General features: G+C 35.4%; 1 protein-coding gene across 8 annotated transcripts in view; it reads right to left on the bottom strand.

Moving 5' to 3' along the window:
* The window catches only part of PCLO (piccolo presynaptic cytomatrix protein), a 356,900-nt gene that overhangs the window by 161,925 nt on the left and 175,901 nt on the right, over positions 1–19,074 (bottom strand). For 7 of the 8 annotated variants that reach the window (XM_012779513.3, XM_076006473.1, XM_076006474.1 and 4 more), the window contains exons 5-6: positions 10,125–15,213; positions 7,745–9,759 (exon numbers count right to left, since the gene is read on the bottom strand). In XM_012779513.3, the coding sequence (XP_012634967.2) occupies positions 7,745–9,759; positions 10,125–15,213 (7,104 nt within the window). The remainder of the gene's footprint in view (positions 1–7,744; positions 9,760–10,124; positions 15,214–19,074) is intronic. The other variant, XM_020289802.2, reaches the window with a different exon arrangement.

Raw genomic sequence — 19,074 nt, 5'->3', positions numbered from 1 at the left:
ATTCTATATATTCAATACGATGAGAATAGAGGTATAAATAAATGGGTGATTAGATAATTTTCCAAATGGATATTCAATGAAACACGAGCTTATTGGTTGCTGTACATCTGAGTGAGCATTTATAGGAATAGACTACTGCCCAAAATGGAAGAGCTGGTTGAAACAACCTGAAAATAAACTTTTTTTAAGTATGATATCATGTTGTTTTTGTTAGCACTATTTCTATCATTTTAATACCTATGTGATATGGAAGAAATTCAAGAAATTCATGTGCATTTATTCATGTCAAAAGGAAAAATTAATGCAATGTTGACTGTATTATGAAGTATTATAAAACTCATTACAATTAGCAATAACAGTGGTTTCAGCTTGAAGTTCAAAGAAGTAAATGACTAAATCATGCAAATAGTGCCTATACCTGAAGACTGAGCTCTGTCATTAGGGCTGAGTTTTATCAGAAAAAACAATGGGGACTTGCTTTGCTCCTGTCACGTGAAAATATACTACCTAATGGATCAGAAATTAAAATTTGGTCCAAACTATTAACTGATTTATTCATGTAATTAAAATGGTTTATCAGAAAGCCAAAACAATATTTGTATTTTTTCAAACACTTATATTTAATCATTCAGTTGGGAAGAAAGAGAAGGAATGACAAAGGTAATAACCTTTAGCTTGAAATCTTCTATATTTACTGAATTTTCATTCCCTCAAAAGAGTTATTAATTATTCTTCACAGGCTAAGCTTGTATTTGCCATCTCATAAAATTAGAAGTGCCCACATTTTTGTTTTCAGCCAGAATAATACTGAGATAGTGGTTCTAAATCTAGCTTAATGATTTCTTGTATTGTTTTAATTTAAATCCTTTGCAAACTGTTCTTAAGGTGAATTTTTTTTTCTGTTTATAGTTTCAGGCTAAAACTGACCACAGTTTATTTAGCTAGTTCATTTAAGATTCAGTTTACTATACCACACTTGCTCTAGTGCTCTCTAATTCGGACTCTACATATAATTCAAACTCTACACAAAATACAGAACAGCACTACCAAACAAACAAAAACAAGGCCTGTTAAATAGTAGGGCCTTATTTAATGCAAATGGAATTAATATTGGGTAGGTATAGGGGTATAGAGAACCTGGACTTCAGATTGCTTATCCTTAAAATATAAAATAAAACAAACATAAAGCTGACAGAAAGTAAATGCTTTGGATTTCAACAAGCAACTGTATATGAAATATTTTATTAATTATATGATGCTATAAAATATTTTATGTATATCTGTATATTTTGTATATATATGTACATATATATCCATCATAAATGTATATTATGATATTGAATATGATGATAAACTGTTCAAACAAGTATTGGAATAAATTGTAATGTCACTATATAATTTATATCTCAAAATCCACCCCAACTTTTCTAAATTTTTATATTATAATCATATTGTTTATTAATTTTTATCAGCAATAGCTAATACAGTATATTATAGAATCCCAAATAATTAGTAATTTGTAGAAATATAAACAAATATATAATGTTTATGTTTTGGGAGGGATGTATTTGGGAGAACATGTATGTAGATATAGTACACAAATGCAAAATACAGAACTGTTCAAAATAGAAAGGGTAGTGAATTATTAAGAAACTAATGGGATAAAATGCATAAGAAACTAATTAATGTAAAACAATGATCTATGGTTTTAAACTGTCAATAATAATCAATGCTCTATTAAGTCAGAATTCCCCCATGTTAAATTGGCATGTTAGAATATGCAGTGTTATATTTTTGGCAGAGGTCTTTTATTGGAATGATGAGAATATAAATCTGCTTCCTAAATTCATGTTAATTTGCATATTTTGAAATGTGGATATGTGGAAAGGATAGCACAAATGATCTGATTTTTGTCTTTCAGTATGAAAAAATTTGTTTTGAAATTAATCCTTAAATATTGATTATAATGAAATGGTAATATTTACTATTAAATGCTAAATTGATGAGATCAACTTAAAAACTTTATAATTTTTACTCATTGACATTTGTATTATATATACATTTCTTTCAATTAATTTTTATCATATCCTCTCAATTACTGATAACCATAAATTATTTTACTGTCATTTACTTTAAAAATACTTTAAAATAGTACTTCCTATTTTAATTTTAAAAAAATTGGATTTTAAAATGAAAGATTTTAATCAGAAATTAAAAATATCATCAGAAACACCTATTAGTAACAAAGAAGGTAAGAGCTATAAAAAGATGAGGATTTTATTATTACAAAGCCAATCTTTAATATATTAATATATTATTGTGGCATACATAATTACCACCATTATAAAACAGATTAATTTCATCAAAGTAATTTTTAATAGACTGATTTCTTATGCTGCTTTTCAAAGACAGTAATGAAAAATAACCCTAATAAACATTATTCTTCAAATATCATTTGGCCATCATAGCCATTATTTCTTAAATCTTTATACTCTGGAAGAATTGACAAAAATAAAATTTCTCAACTTAGGTTATGGAAATTACTGTCAGAAATAGACATTAAAGGGTTCCAAAAACCTTAAAAATAGCTATTGCAACAATAATCAGTGAAGCAAAGCATATCCTTGTAAAAATCAGCTCATGAATACCATCTGCTTTGCAATAGGATCCTGGCTTAAACACTAGAACAAAAAGATTTTAACAAGGAGTTTGCCTGTTACTAAAAAATCTCTAAAATTGTTAGACAAGTCTAAGAGTAGGACAGAACAGCATTAATGCTTAATAGGTGTATGTACGTTTGAGGCTACATAGAAGTGATAACATTTTAAACACAGCTTTTTTTTAGCACAAAAATTAATGTATGGTATCACTGGCAACACATGCTATTTCTGAAATATTTTTGATAGGAAAATCACCAAAAAACAATGTTACAACTTAAGACAGATAAGTCTTGGAATAAAATAGGTCCCTTTCAGCTCCAAATAAGTTGTTGGAATTTACATTGCTATTTCTCTCAATGGATAATGCTACTTTCTCCCTTGGTTTTGTGGAGAGCATGCTACATTAACCTTCTTTTAAGTTATTGATCATCTAGAGCAGTGATGTAAATCAGTCTCATTTTACAGAAGAAATAGAACGGGCATGAGGAACTCACTTTGGAGCTCTGGTTTATGAAATCTTCATAGATATATTTCTAGAGATAACCCACAGACACCCACAAAAATACTAGATTGGAACAAATTCTGAGACAGTATAGTATCATCCTCATAGGAGATCAAAGAAAATACAATGGAGAAAGCAGAGGGAAACAACTATAACACTGAATGACACTAAAAAATATAGTGGGAAGATGAATATGGTTTTGTTTGTTTTTGCTTTATTTTCACTTTTTGTTTTAGGTGGGAGTAAGGAATTTGTGAATATCCTAAATTGAAGATAATTTGATGGATAAAGAGATCCATTCACTCAGTAATTAATCAAATTAAATTATCATTATAGAGAACCTAACATTAATATGAGTCAGGCATCTTTCTGGGCACTGGGTGTATAGCAGTGAACATATTAAACAAAAATTCTCACACATCAATTTTGGTTGGAAAAGAATAAATAAAATGACAAACATAGTATCTCAGATGATAATAGGTGATATGGAGAAAAATAAAGAAGGGGATAGAAATAGAGAGTGCTAATTTAAAATTGGTCAGTTAAGAAAAATCTCATGATCCAAAAGAGTAAATTCAAAAACAGTTACTAAGAACAGGAATCTGGATTTTCTAGAGAAGCCACATTACATACTTCAGAGAATATGAAAAGTACACAGTTACTAGGACATTTGAGAATTATTTCTACCAACCAATAAAGTAAAGCATTTTAATGATAGTTGGAAACTTTCTGCTAAGGAAATACAGATATTGCCAAATGTCAACCTGAGAGAAAGAATCAGTATTATTGGATAGCCAGACGTGGTGATGGGCAGGTTATAAATGTTAGTTTATTTAGTCATCACAAATAGAAATGATCATTCTACTTTCGTTTCTACCCATTTCCAAGTCTTTGGCTTCCATTGAACATTTTAATTGAAGAATTATTCTACTGACAAAACTTAGAAAATCATTGTCCATATACTATCTTTCATTAGAAAGTATACTTCTTGTGCTTTTGCTAAATCATGATGAAAATGTAGTATTACCAAGTCATACCCATCTTGTAAGCCTAACTCCAAGAAATAATTAGGAAATGTTCAATAAGTGTCAAAGAAACTAATAAAAGGATAAGAACTACAAACTGTGGAGTCTATTATTTTAATTCTAGCCAGGTACTGGTTTAATAAGGAGTCATGATAAAGTCACCAGCCTACTCTTGGCATTGTATTCTTATCTGTAAGGTGGATGGACTCACTAAGAGCTAAAAATGATTCAATTTGTATTCAGATGTCTATGAAAAATAAATAAAGTGGAAGCCACTCTTTAAGGAAAAGACATATCCACCTTAGATGATCAATAGGACTTGCTAGAATGTCACCACCCAAGTTGTGGCAATGAAAGGCTCTGGTCAGCAGCCAGAGTCTTTCAATATACACCTCATCTCATTGCGTCTATGATTGTAATCTTCCCTTTAATAATTTATTCAATAAATGTTGAGCACAATTTTGTGCCAGGCACTGTTCTAGGCACTTGGGACTACAACAGCAAGCAATGCAAAATGTGTGCTCTTGCAGAGCTTATATTCTATTGGAGAAGAAAGATGACTTAAATTTAAATATACAATATAATGTATTTAATAAGTAATATATAGAAAATGGAGAAATGGAGATATATGGTAATAGGCAGACTCATTTAGAGAACAAAGTAAGAAGACCCTTTCTGTGGAGGTGAAATCTGAGCAAACCTGTCCATAAGAGTGAGCTATGCACAGATTTGAGGAGAGAGATCCAGACATGGGTCCTGGTACATCCAAAGAACAGCAAGGCCAGTGGGTGAAGTGGAGTGAAGGGGAAAAGTATGGAAAATGACCAGTGAGGTAGTCAGAAAAGCAGAAACCATATCATGTGTCGCTTTGTTAAGTAATTTCTAATATATTCTAAATTTGATGAAACTCTACTGGAGAGTTTAGACTGTGCAACGAGTGACATAATCTGATGTACATTTAAGAAAATCACTCTAGGTGCTGTTTAGAGAATTGACTGTGGAGAAGGCAAGAGTAGAATGAGAGTAGGGGCTAGTGCACAGAGCAAATAAAAAATGATAGTGGCTCTGGTTTAAGTTTCTCATAATCAAGGAAAATAAATCCAAACTTTGTAATTTGGCAAATTAGATTCCTTGCAATCTGGCCCTCACTCATATTTCCAGATGCATTTATAGTAGACATTTTTCTCCTTTTCTTTGCTTTATGTCTGTTCATCAATCTGAATCTTTGTACATTTTATTCCCTATATATAGAATGGCCTCCTCTTTTCTTTTCATGTTACTGAGGTCTCAATCTTCATGACTCAGAACCTCTTTGAAACCTCTCCTGATACTTCCATGAAGAAGAGATGGTATAGTATAAAATTCATCTTTTACACTGTATTGTCTGCATTTCTATATTGTTTCAATGCCTACTGAATGGTGCAATTTTTTCCACTTCATTAGTCTATGAAAATTAACAATCTGTAAACTACTGAGCTAGACTTAAATTAAATTTGCATCACTATGATATCACTTATTTTTTTTTCAGTACAGCTAATAGTAATCCACATTTAGAATTAAGAATTAATTTTATTTATTTTAAAATAGATTCAAAGCATGTCTAGACATTTGCCTAGGAACAAATTATAAAATTCACATCTTAGACTCATAGTATCTAAAGTGTTAAAAACATTGCCTGTTTATAAAATAGCCTAACTTGTGCAAACAGTAACACGATTCCTTTGAGTTTGTATACAATTATCTCCCATTAAAGTAAGGATTGAGTTTGACCAAATGGAGGAAGGAACTACTGACATGTGCTCAATACATCTGGGATTTTTCAGACTTGGAGTATTATTTTGTAATTATACTCAAGTTCTTTTATGATTAAATAGTTCATCAATATTGATGATATAGTCAGCAATACAACCTATGCAACACATTGTATCCATTTCCAAATGGATAAATTTCTAAATCCAAAGTAAATACTGTGAGAAAAAAATATTGCTAACTTGAATCTCTTCTTCAATTGAGTTCATTTGAATTAAGAGTATAGGGATATATATTAAGTAAATGGTCAATATGCCAACTGGAAAAGCCTATTCTTTCTAATGACAGAAGTCTTTCATATTACTTTAAAAATATTATCAAAAAAACATATTTCAAAGTTTTCCATGTAATTCTTTAAGAAAATTTATAGACCACAGCTATAAAAAATAAATACCTACACACTATAACTAAATGAAAATTCACTTTGCACCATTGATTTAATTCTAGAAACAAAGCTATGCGTAAAATAACTCTCTGTAAACTGGATGAAATCTCAGTGCACCAGGGGTTTATAATCTCCTTCCCTCACATGAAGACAGTTTTACTTTTAGAGTATACTGTTTGAGAAAAAGAAATAATAATGCAATACCACTATATAACTAGAAAACTTAGAAATAAATTTATAATTTATTAATATGAATATTGATATGTCTACATATACTTATAGATAGACTTATGGTCACATATAATGACATAGTTTGCAGCCCACAGCCAATGTTTAACATATATGGGTCAGTAGAAATACAGAAATATCTCAGAAAAATCTACTTAGAAACTTTAGGGTTCGAAGACCTAGAGTTTAGCAACTATTCATTAGGGAAAATTACTTTGAACTGTAATATCTATGATTCACAGTTCAATTAAATTGAACTGTATTATATATGACTCACCTTCCAAACAGCTATATATTAGATTTTCTTAACTAGGATATGGCTGCTTTTATAGTTGATTATTAACATTTCTTATTTTCAATTATAGTGATCTTCACAGATATTTCTAACATATTTGTATATGTTCTTTTTCTGCTCAAAGCATATCTATATATTTGAAAATAATTAATCTCTATTAGTCAAAGAACCATAAAAATTATTTTTGTTTCTATATACACTAGGACTAAGGCTTACCTGAAGGTAGATTAAGAAAGCTGCCAGAAACAAAATAAGCATGGATAAACAATGACGATTATAGTATACTTTTACCTGCCTGCCCTAGAAAAGCTCTCTCTTGACCAGTAAATGTCCCAAGCCTTTTTACGAAGACATTCTGGCTATAAGAAAGGGGGCTGACGAGATGATCTCGAAAGACCTTCCCAATAAAGAACTCCAGTATCCACGGTCTGAATTTATGGTCATACTCTGCCTTTTCTTTTTATATTTAAAGTGTATTCCATGATATTTAAAAATGAATATTAATAATATTCACTGAAATCACAGCCTACATTTGTCATTTGGGAGATGTATGATAGTAGAACAAAACTTTCAATCTCATTGTCATAAAATAATAAACTTCTAAATTTTGCCTTGCATAATGTTTTCTTTCTTTGGTATTGTTTTCTTTCTTTGGTATTTTCAAGTGAATTTACAATTTTCTTTTTTCTTATTTTTGAACATTTCCAATGCAATCATCTTTACTGATATTTAACATCAGGTGTTTAAAGAACCAGGAGCTTATTTGCCTCCTAAAATTTGCAAACACATGATTAACATCAACTCATCCATTGTCTTCCAACTGAAAAGAATCACTCTTACCGTGTAGCCCTCGGTATACTGAAAAGGAGCCCTGGAACTTTCGTCTGCTGTTGGACTCAGAGGCTTGGGGTCAGACATAGAACGCTGCATCATCTTGGCTGTCTTAGGACTTGCCGGGGGAACTTTAGCCATATCTGGATGCAGTACTTTCTGTGGACTTATGTCATCAGGGAGGGGTTTTTCATAAGGTACAAAGGCTGATTCTAAGGCTTTGCCTGGTGAAAGTGGTGAGATGGGTGAATAAAGGACTTTTGGGGATTTGGGTGGGGAAGGAGCCAGCTGTAGTGTGGAATCTGCCCGGAGGTGAGATGAATAACCAATCTCTAAAGGTGTTGGGCGTTTCTTGTCTTTGGGTGGAGATGTGGCACTCAGATATTGAGGACTTTGTGTGTCTGAATCTGCTTCTGTTTGACATCCTAAACTGCCCCCTTTGTAAGTCTTTTCAGGTGCTGAAATGTGTTTAATTATTTCTACCTTGGCATCCACTCGTGCCCGTATCGAAGGCGTTCTTATGGTTCCGACTGGTTCAGTTTGCACAGATATCTCTGCTACCGTTTGAACTGCTATGCTGGAGACTTTGGAAAGGGGTTTGGTCTTGTCAGCTTCTGTCGTGCTGTCACCATATTTCCCTCCACGAGCTTTCCTCCTTGATCGAGTAGGCATATCCCATTCATCTTGATCTTCATCATCAGTCTGGACACTTGTGTCAACACTCTTTTTAGTTCTCCTTCTCCTACTTGCATAACTCCGATCTGCGGCATCTTCATCGTCAGTTTGTACACCACTGTCCACTATCTTTTTAAAACATCGAGGATCATCTGCCATACCTTCCCCTATCTCATCATACTGTCCTCGGACTTTAGCTCCTGAACTTCTCTTTTTGGGTGGTTTTTCCTCTTTTACAACAACATCTGTTAGAGGTATTTCTGAAACAGTGCTCAGGATGCCAGGCGGGGCAATGTACTGAGTAACACCATCAGACTGAACTGTGTACCACCCTTGGCTTTGTGGTATTTCAATTGCCACAACAGCTGAAGCTGTAGTAGTTGCATCTTCAGTTGTCCAAAACTGACTGCCTTCTGGAGCAGCATACTGACCTTCTAAAATTGCCTGTTCTGTAGTGGTTTGTGGAGAAGCAGTTCCAGAAGGGTCATAGTTATACTGGTAGATCTGGCGAATCTTTTGCTCCTCTAGCTGCTGGTGAAGCTGTTGTTGCAGCTGTTGAATCTGCTCAAGCTGTAACTGTTGCTGAGCTAATGTCTCCTGCCTCATCATGAACTGGGCTTGCCTCTCTTCTTCTTGCTGATAGAGAAGGTGCTGTTTCATAGACTGCAGCTCCTCCAGCTTTTTTTGGACCATGATCTTTTCTTGTTCTCGGAACCTTTGAATTTCCTGACGTTCCCACTCTAATTCCTCAGCAAAGCGCTGTTGCTTAATTTTCTCCAGTTCCAAGAGCTCACGCTCCAAGTCTAGCTGTTGTTGTTGTTTATCTTCCTCTGGGACAATTACAAGAGTGCTTTCATCTCCCACCACTTCAGAAAACACTTCAGATGCTGTGGTTAAAGAGGGAACAGAGTCTATTGTCTCCGCAGTGAGAGTTTCCATAGTAATAGTTTGCAAACTGGCATTGATATCAATACCAGTCACTGCAATGTCTGTTTCAGATGCACCTGTTGTTATAAAATATGATCTGGGCATTGGCTGGCTCTGGTGCAGGGTGGATAATGGAGTCACTGCATCAGTTGTATGAATGCCAGATAAATCCCTCACAGTGGTGCTGAAAATGGAGCCAGGTTGTGTGGTTATAGCAAATGTGGAGGGTATTGGAGTTGCTACTGAAGAATAGACAACACCATTAGATGACCTCAAAACACTCCCCACACCATACTGGGGTCCTGGAGGTGGTGTCATTCTTGCTGTGGAATACTGCGGGGTACTAATCCCAACTCCTGAAATGATTTGTCGTGTTTCTGGATATGGACCTGTAGTCTTGCTTGAATAATCCATTACCTCACCTGAAATACAGGGCAGAGTTATAGTCCAGTTCCCAGAATGAATGATGCTTTTTGGGTTTGAAAGCCCTGTCATCTTGATGAACATAATGAATGGGACTGCATGCAAATCCACAGGTTACCCTAATTATATGCGGAATAAAAGCAATGTTGAACATGCAGGCACATGCAGATGACTTTGAGCAGAATAAATTAAAAAAAAATGAAGAAATAGAAGCGCATATGTATTTCAAAATATGTTGCCAAAACCTCCAAAGAAAGAGAAAAAAGTAACAAAATTGGAAAGGGACCACATTTTCATCCTGAAATGAGATGAGGAACACCATAATGACATTTCAAAGAAAGGTCTGCTGCCACATCATACTGACCTGTAGTAATTCTCCCTGAAGTTAGATCTACTGCTGCATCAGTTCCTTCAGAATAATCAAAAGCATTCTTACTTTTATAGAAAAAATGTCCAGCTTCTGCTAAATTAGTGTCAGACATGGAAGGTTTAATTCCCCCAACCCCTCTATACCCATATGGCCCTGATCGATCATATTGATAGTGATCATCCCTATAACCAAAACGATCCTCAGGAAGAGTAGTTGCAGGCTGCTGTGCTGTGCAGCTCCGTCCAAATGGTAATTTATAAACCATGTCACAGCACACAGCTCTTCTTCCTGCAGTCAAATCAACAGGTTTTTCATCATCTTCTATTATTTTGGTCATCACACTTGAAGTAGATTCATCCATTGTTACCACAGTTCTATGAGATTTGGTTGTACTGAGATCCACTACTTCCCCATCAGTGATCCCCTGGGATGTGGCACTATCAGTCCATCCATTTGTAACACCAACAGGAGGCACAGTGACAGGTTTTGTAACAGCCAATGTCACTGCATGTGCTGGAGTACCTAGAGATAAGTTTATTGGTGCTTCTTCCCTAACTGTAGGAATGGCCTGGTCACTTGGTATCCTGTATGAAGGCTCAGTGTGCTTCGATGTAGTAAGCTGGAGTGGTGTTGTCATTGCATGCTCTACACCCACCAGGCTTTCTGTGCCTGTAGTGTAACTTGTACTCGCTGTGCATGTGACAAAGGTCACTGTCTCGGTGATTAGGGATATAGGAGTCACTGCTGAAGTTGCACTGAGATTTATAATAGAGGGTTGGACAGCACTAATTTGTCTCCCATAAATTTCATTTGTTGCTATATGCCTTTTCATATCCATTGCAGAGGCAGAAAGATCCACACATTTTTCAGTTGTCTTAACTTCTACTTTTGGTACTGTACGCAAATCAATGACATCACCAACAAGTTGTAATTTTCCATCTTCCTTATACTGGGGCTTCTCTAAATGTAGGTTATCTAGAGCAAGAGGCTCTGGAGGAATTGATATAGAGATACTGCTGAGATCAACACTAGGAACTGTACTTCTGGTTGCTGAAATCTCAGCCTTGGAAACTTCTGTTGTAAGAAACTGTGTAACTGAAGTAGGGGCTGCATGAAATGAAGACAGTGCTGTGACAGGGGCAGCAGGAAATGTCTCCAAAGCTTTAGAGATGTATGCAGTCTGGTCTGAAGAACTTGGAATTTCTACAGTTGTCATAGGAGGAACTACAGAAAACACCGGTTCAATGGAAATCAGATCTTTGGGGGGTGATCCCAGGGGCCAACTAGTAATTACTTGGCTAGCTGAAGAATCTGTTGGAGTCCCAGGTTCAGATGGCAATGTAATAACTACATAAGTTTCCATGAGCGATTTGGAAAACCTTGGGGAGGACTTGTTAGAGTGTGGGGAAAGTGGGGAGGTGGGGGAAGGCAATTTATAATCCGCTGAAGTCACTAAATTTAAGGTCATACTTGAAGTTAAAGACAGGCCTGTTGGTTTGGGGTATATATCTGTTGGTTTTTGTGTAGTTACTGGAAGCTGTGGAACTGGTGGTTTGGGAGCAATTGGAGGTTTGCTTGGCTCAGGCCTATGGGTAAATACAAGTCCAGATGGAATTAAAGATGGCTTAGGAGGAACAGGAGGAGGTGCAGTGGTACATACTTTTGTTGCAGGTAACCCAATACTCTTTGGAACAACTGTAGTCTCTACAGTAGTAACAGCATCAAACAGAGGTGTCACTGTAGTAGCTAGAGTCACTGGAGCTGTGACTGTTACTTTTTTTTTAGGATGAATAGTTGGTTTAGGTGAAGTTGGTGGAGGGAGTGGTGGGGGAGGGGGAGGGGGAGGAGGTGGAGGAGGAGGAGGTGGTGGAGGTGGAGGAGGAGGAGGAGGTTGAGCTGATATGTCCAAAGAAGAACTTCTAAAGAATGGACGAGTTTTAGTTGGAGGAGCAGAAACAGAAGGACTCCCAGATTGTAATGGTTTTTCCTGACCAAAGGTCTCTCCAGATATAAAGTATGTAGTTGAAAGCTTTTCCTCCATTGGAAGGGCTATTACAGAAGAAGGTGGTTGATCAAACACAGTTTCAGATAAGCTAGTTTTTGTTAGTTCAGTCTCAGACTCCTTCTTTTGATCTCTGTAAGCTTCCAAAACTTCCAGAATAATTTCATTCCCCATTTCCTTCTTGTCTTTCTTCACTGGATCTTTTCCAGATATAGATAAGTCAGTGGAAATAGTGTCAGGAATTGGTCCCTCTGTAGGTTTAGTTCCTACAGATTCTATGATAGAAGGTGCCACATCAGATAAGGAAATCACAATATGATCAGCAATAGCTCTACCATCTGGTGTGGTAGTCTTATCTAAAGATACACTTATGTCTTCTGGATAGTCTATAATGCTGCCTGGAAAATAAGTCGATGAAGAAATTTCCTCAGAATCTTCAAATTTAGTTATTATGTCCACGGGCTCTGTATAAACTGTAGTTATGCTATCCAGGGTAGTAATAGGTGAGGAGCTATCTGTGGTAGAAACTGAAGAAACAGATGATGTGAGAGAAGGTGTGTCAGAGGGTGGGACAGATGTAGCACTTTCTGAAGGCTCAGAGTAGGCCAAAATCAGTGATTCATGGGCAATTATCTCTTGAATTTCTCTTGTATAATCAGTTACATATTCATCCTCAAGTTCTTCTGTTGAAAAATGTTGGGTTATTTTAACATCGGGGATAGAGAGTGTTGCACTGCTGGTCGAATCTGTAAGAGACGCTCCAGAAAGAACACTTGATGTCAAAGATGCATCAGGAACCCTGTCAAAGTCCATGGTGGACTCTGTCATATCATCACTGATAGGAGGCTGGGTTGAGCTGGATCCAGATGTTAACTGCATCTGTTGCCTCTTCATGAGTTCCTCATAGGCAGCATCAGCATCTAGTAATTTTTTTTCTTCACTTGTAGAAGTCACCATAGTACCCAGATCCACTATCTCATGGCTTTCTGGAATGATATAAGAGCTTGAAACAATGTCTTCTTGGGGCACAATGGAATGTAAGCTTTCTAACTCATAAAACTCTTTCTGTAGATCTGTAATTTTCTGCATAGGATCTTCATAAATCTGTTCTGGAAGTCTTATTTTTTGCTCTCTTCCTCTTTGTTGCATAAATTCATTTTCTTCTTCTTGCCTTGTTAGCAGATTGCCATCTACTGATCCATTGTATGTATCTTCTACTAAAGATTCATAAATATAATCCTCTATTAACATCCCACCATACAATGGCTCTTTTTCAAACACTTCATCTCGTTCATTTGCAGATGGAAAAGCTTTGTATTTGTGTGTTTTATGCATCATTTCTTCATACATCTCTTCAGCACTTTTTAATGCCTTTTGACCACTTTCTTTCTGCATAATAGATTGCTCATCAGTTGGCGAGTATAAAGACACAGCTGTGGGCAATTTATAAACTTTTTGTACTTCTATTATTTTCTCTGGGCTTATTTCAAAACCTTCTGGGTCTGATTCTATGCTAGGTGAATATTCAGAACAAGATGATCTGTGGAGCTCCTCCATTTCCGCAGCCTGACGTAATTCTTCTGTTGGAGATGCATCTTCAATGGGAGAGAGGTTACTGGGTGGTGTCTTTGGTCTTTCCCTCCTTCTCTGAGCTCGAAGTTCATCTTTGTCTTTCTTTGATTTTTTACTAGAACTCTTTCTTTGCTGCTGTTCTAATTCCCGCTGCTTTTCTTGCTCCTTTAATAATTCTTCTTCTTCTCTTAATTCTTCTTCTTCTGAAGAATCTTCAATAGTAGGCAAAAGAGGGCCATGTGCTCTATGCCGAGCTTTGCGTTGCTGTTTGCTCTCTCCTTTTTTATGACTTGGGCTACTATCACTGTCCTCATCAAGTGATGACACTGATGTAGGGGATGTACCAGGAGTGAAGCTGGAAGCATGAAGACTTGAAGATCCTTCTCCCCTTGACCTATCTTCTGGTGAGTCTGTCAGGCTTTCCATTTCTAATTCTGGCTCTTCATCAAAATACAAAGTTGTTTTTTTCTGTGATGATTCTGCAGAATATTTATCAGCTATTGTACTGTTGAGTTCAATCGTTTTAAATCGACGTAGCCCTCCTCCTCCAGCAACTACAAGTTCTTCACTTTCCTGACTTTTAGTTTCTCTGTATTTAAGTTCAGGACTTTCATCAAATGTTTCGTCATCTTCATCATGCCATGAATGACGCCTCCCTGGATCATCATCGATGCTTGCACTACTTTTTCGAGTCAGTCGTCTGTGTTTCCCCGCTGTTACTTTCCCTTTCCCTTTTGTTTCTTCCTTCTTCTGGCTCTCAGTACTACTACTAATCTCTTTGAGCTGGTTCCTAATAAACTCATCATCCTCAGAACCTGAAGCATCCTCATCAGCACTCATTTCTATGATTTGTTTCCGAATGAAGTCCTCCTCTTCCCCTGATCCTTGACTATCTTCCTGTTTATACTCATCACTGCTTGATGAACCAACACTAGTTCTCCGTTTTCTCTGTGGAACAGGTGAGTTTTCACTTTCGCTACTGTCTTCAACCGAATCATACGACTCTCTTCTTGCAGATATGTCATCAAGAAACTCAGACTTTTCTTTATGGTCTTTGCTGGAAGGAATGCCTTGTTGGCTATCTTTTTTAAAAGTGTCTTTCTTTTCTTCTTGAATCTCCTTGACCCCCTCTTCTGAAACAGTAATTTCCAGGGTGTCAGAGAAAATCTGAGCTTTCTGTTGGTCCTTAGGCTTCTCAGGAGAAACCCCATGGGGCGGTGTTTTCTTTTCTGACTTTTCATCAACTAGAGTACTTGCTTGAGCTTCCAAAATAGATAGGACTGTACTTTCTAACTTAGCCAAATCTGAGGGGCTAGAAGGGCTGCTTTCTTGTGAAAAAGAGTCCTTTTTGAGTCCCTTGAGAATATCCTTTTCATCACTTGGAATAAGGCTTGGAATTTCACCAAGCGAACTTGATATGCCATCAGAAGAATATCCTGTGTCACTCAGACCTTGCGGGCTTTTAGGCTGTTGAGAACTTGAGGTGTCTGATTTGTCATCTTCCTTTTCCTAGCAAGGAGGAAAAGATACAGGAAAACAACATGGTTAAACTAAACACTTGGCCTATTACTCTCAAATAGCTATTAAGAATTGAAAAATAATTTGAGGAAGTTTTTTTCAACTATATATCTGTATTAAAAAAAAGTTTGGATGAGAACAAAAATGAAGATAGTTGATATCTATTGATCAAGGTTAGTTTGCATTTAAACTAAATTTAATCAAGTCTCAATTCTCAATGATATTTTATTTTCTTTCATAAATACTCTACCCTTAAATATTTTGATGCCATTTTCCTTAACACATTTGATTATCTTTCTCAGTAAATCTACTTTGGGATAAACTTTGAATTGTGAAGAAAACTTTAATGATAATTTTTTCATTAACATAATTAATACTTTTGGATTATGAGATCCGCTGAAGGACAAGAAAGAATCAGAGGAATGGGCTTTGTGCCTGGCCACAAGTTGTATGGAATGTTGGGAAATTTATTTAACAAAAAGCGGTAACACAATATATGTACCCTCTATTGCAAAGGATTTTATTGTTATTGAGAGATTCAAACAGGACACTGCTTTTTAAGGACACTCTGAAAACTGTAAAACATTGCATACACTTGGTATTGCTATTAATATTAGAACTCTATATCACTTAGAGTGAATGTTTAGAAATCATAAACTTTGAAAAAGTTATGCAATAATTGGTCTGACTCATCAATTCAGCTAAAGAGAAATATCCAACTGTTATTTTTATCGTTATTAATCACATCTATCTTCAGCATCCCACCTTGATGGCGTTTCACTAATACCACCTATGTCTTCTGATTTAGAAACTACTTGGTGCTTATCTTCGAAGGCAGCTTCCTTCAACCAGTATGATAATTAACGTTTGTGAGTAGGAGCATGAGTTTTCCAGGGAGCTGGGACCCTCCGTAGGCATACCACAGCCTTGAACTTGCTGCCTCCTTTGGACTGTGATGTTACCACCACAGCAATTTAGGTTCAAAAATCAGAGTGGCTACATAAACTTTTGTTCCCCCTGTAATATGCTGAAATTAAATAATATGCTAAAATTAAAAAAAATACATATCTATATCATTTTTGAGGTAAGAATAAACTATATTTATTTTTTGCTTTGCTATTGAATTGTGTCTTTGTGGTACTGCTAGCAATAAAATCATAGATGAAAAATGGCAAATAGTAAGTACCTATCTATTTTCTTGGTGTATATGTGATCAAAGAACATTTTTTTGACAAATAAATCATATGACTGGAAAAAGAATCAGGGAGGCCTTAAATTAAAATTAAACATAGAGATTTTTGTTAATTAAAAAAAATACACATGAACAAAACGAAACTGAAGCAGTTAGTTTCCCTGTTTAAAGGAGAGTGTCACAATAGGGCGGACAGCCCTCTAGAGTGGAGGGGTAAGGTAAGAGCTGCCTAAGGGCATGTTGCATCTCATTCTAGCCTATGAGGCTGCTTTGATTCCAATTAGTCTGTATCTTGAACTATGTCAATATTTTCAGTGGGTGTGTGGGCATGGGCTCTTCTGACCTATCCATGGCTCAAATGAACAGATGCGAGAATATACAACAAACAATAAACATGCAAAAAAACTTCCTTCATTCCTTCCTTCATCTTTCTTTCTTCCCTTTCTCTTCTTTCCTTCCATCCTTCATCTTTCATTCTTTCTGTTCTTTTCTTTCTCTTTCTCATTCTTTTAGCTAGAGTTCTCAAATACAAAAGTTGTTGGTTTGATACTCTTTTTACATTCATTTTCATCTTACTATATACCCTCATCATGTATAGTTAATGATGTATCCTGTGCACATTATAGGGTAAAATGCTTCTGCTGAATTTACAACATGGCTCAATTAAAAAAGATGGTCTGATATAGTCTTAACTTTATTGCAAAAAGCAATGCCTATTCTTTGGTTTACCAAGACTTAACTGTCCTAGACCACTTTGGATATCTTTCCAAGGAAAGATTACTTATGCACAGTTGTGAGACTGTACTAGTAGGATTGATGAGCACCCAACTCACTTTGGTTTCTTTCTTTTAAGAGCTACACATTGAAGAGGCAAGCAAAAGTGAAGCAGCCTTCTAATTAGAGCTTTCTGGAAGGTCACAGTGGAGAGACATTTCCACCTCATCACATCCCAGGCAATGCCAGAGCACATTTTTTGGAGTTCAATATGTTTTTTTTTTTTATTCTTCCTTGTCTGCCTTTCTTTATGTTGGCCCTATGTACTCTTCACTAAATCACAGTGAATACTATCCCCATGGGGGTGGGGTATGTAAACTCTTTGTGATTAAAAGATTAAGAAAATTATCTTTCATAATCAAATTTTGACAGTGTCATGTGTATTGTTTGTTTTGTGTCTACATATACTGTAAAACATAACAATGTTATAAAACTATGCATATATGGAAGAAATGTTATACTGTTATATGTAAAATTTACTGAGTATAATTTCAAAAATCTCACTTTTATACAATGGATTCTGAAGGTCCTACTTTCTACTGTAATTTACAAAAATCCCAGTTTTATACAATGGATTCTGAAAGTTCTACTGTCATTTCACAGACATAAGATTAGGGTCAAACATATATAATATAACAGAGGAAATTAAGTGACATTAGACAGAAGACCAACACACATAAACATTAAGATACCAACCCTATAATTCCCCTTAAATGACCTTATGTTCATGCTTTTCTTCTTTCCTCAGTCCTATGTTCTACCCACTTATCTTTCTTGCCACTCCCTTCCTGGTCTCTTTCCTCCATACTACCTCCAAGATTTAATCATAATTTACCTATGATAATAATGCTGTGATCATTTTTTTCTCCTAACTTCCTCTTCCTCTTCCACATTATGAAGTGGCAAGTTTGCAAAGTATTTCCTCTACAGGCTTTTTTCTTTTCCTTCCACTACCTCACTGCTATTTATTGAACTGCAGACCAGACAGCAATGATGAATTGAGCTCAACTTGGAACTCTTCCCATGGTGGTGTATCTCGAGGCCTTCACTCGGAGTAGAGAATGTGCCAAGAAATTCCTGAATTGCAAAATTTATTTCTGCCTTTTACAAAGCCTTCCACATCGAAGGCAAATAGAAGTTTTTTTGAATGTTGTTGGAGTTAGGAACTGACTTCTAGGTAGCATATAAAACTGTGCAAAGAAAGGATGCAATGTTAAGTTTCTAATTTTCCCAGAGCCATTTATTTTCGAAGGGCTAAAATTAAATAAGTAAATGATATTTAATAATTTATACAAAGTTTACATCAATACAGATTGCTGGTCTGCATGTTTGAAATGCTGAAAACAAAATTAAGTCCATAAAATGTACTGGACCTGGACTGAAACACTAAACACTCTCACCTAAACACCATAATATGGGAGTTCTTGTCACTACAGAAAACTTGATTATATTTTATCCTATATGATAATGTGGTCATTATATACAATGGCTATCTGTAACTTAAATACTTACCCTTAGGTGATTTTAACCAGAAATAAAAGTACATGCTAAAGGGGGTCCAAAGTTTGATTTCTATCAGAAGAGCTATAGTATTTCATTGTAATATATCAAATAAAGATTAAAAAAGTATTCTCTTTATGTATATAAGTAAAAAAAGAAAATTCAGTACATGACTTTTAAAATTATTAAACTAAAAAAATAAAAAATTCATAATTTTCAAATTATTTATATTTCAGGATGAATATTAATTCTATTCAACAAACATTTTGACAGATAGATATGAATGAAGAGACAAAATGATGTGGCAGGAAAGAAATGTAAACAATATGCTATAGTAATATGAATGACACAGATGACAAATAATAAATAAATATAATAATATAAAT

Source organism: Microcebus murinus, chromosome 9, assembly GCF_040939455.1.
Source record: "Microcebus murinus isolate Inina chromosome 9, M.murinus_Inina_mat1.0, whole genome shotgun sequence".
NCBI lineage: Eukaryota > Metazoa > Chordata > Mammalia > Primates > Cheirogaleidae > Microcebus > Microcebus murinus.
Note: the sequence above shows the minus strand (reverse complement) of the source record. Positions and strands in the feature narration are given on the sequence as shown.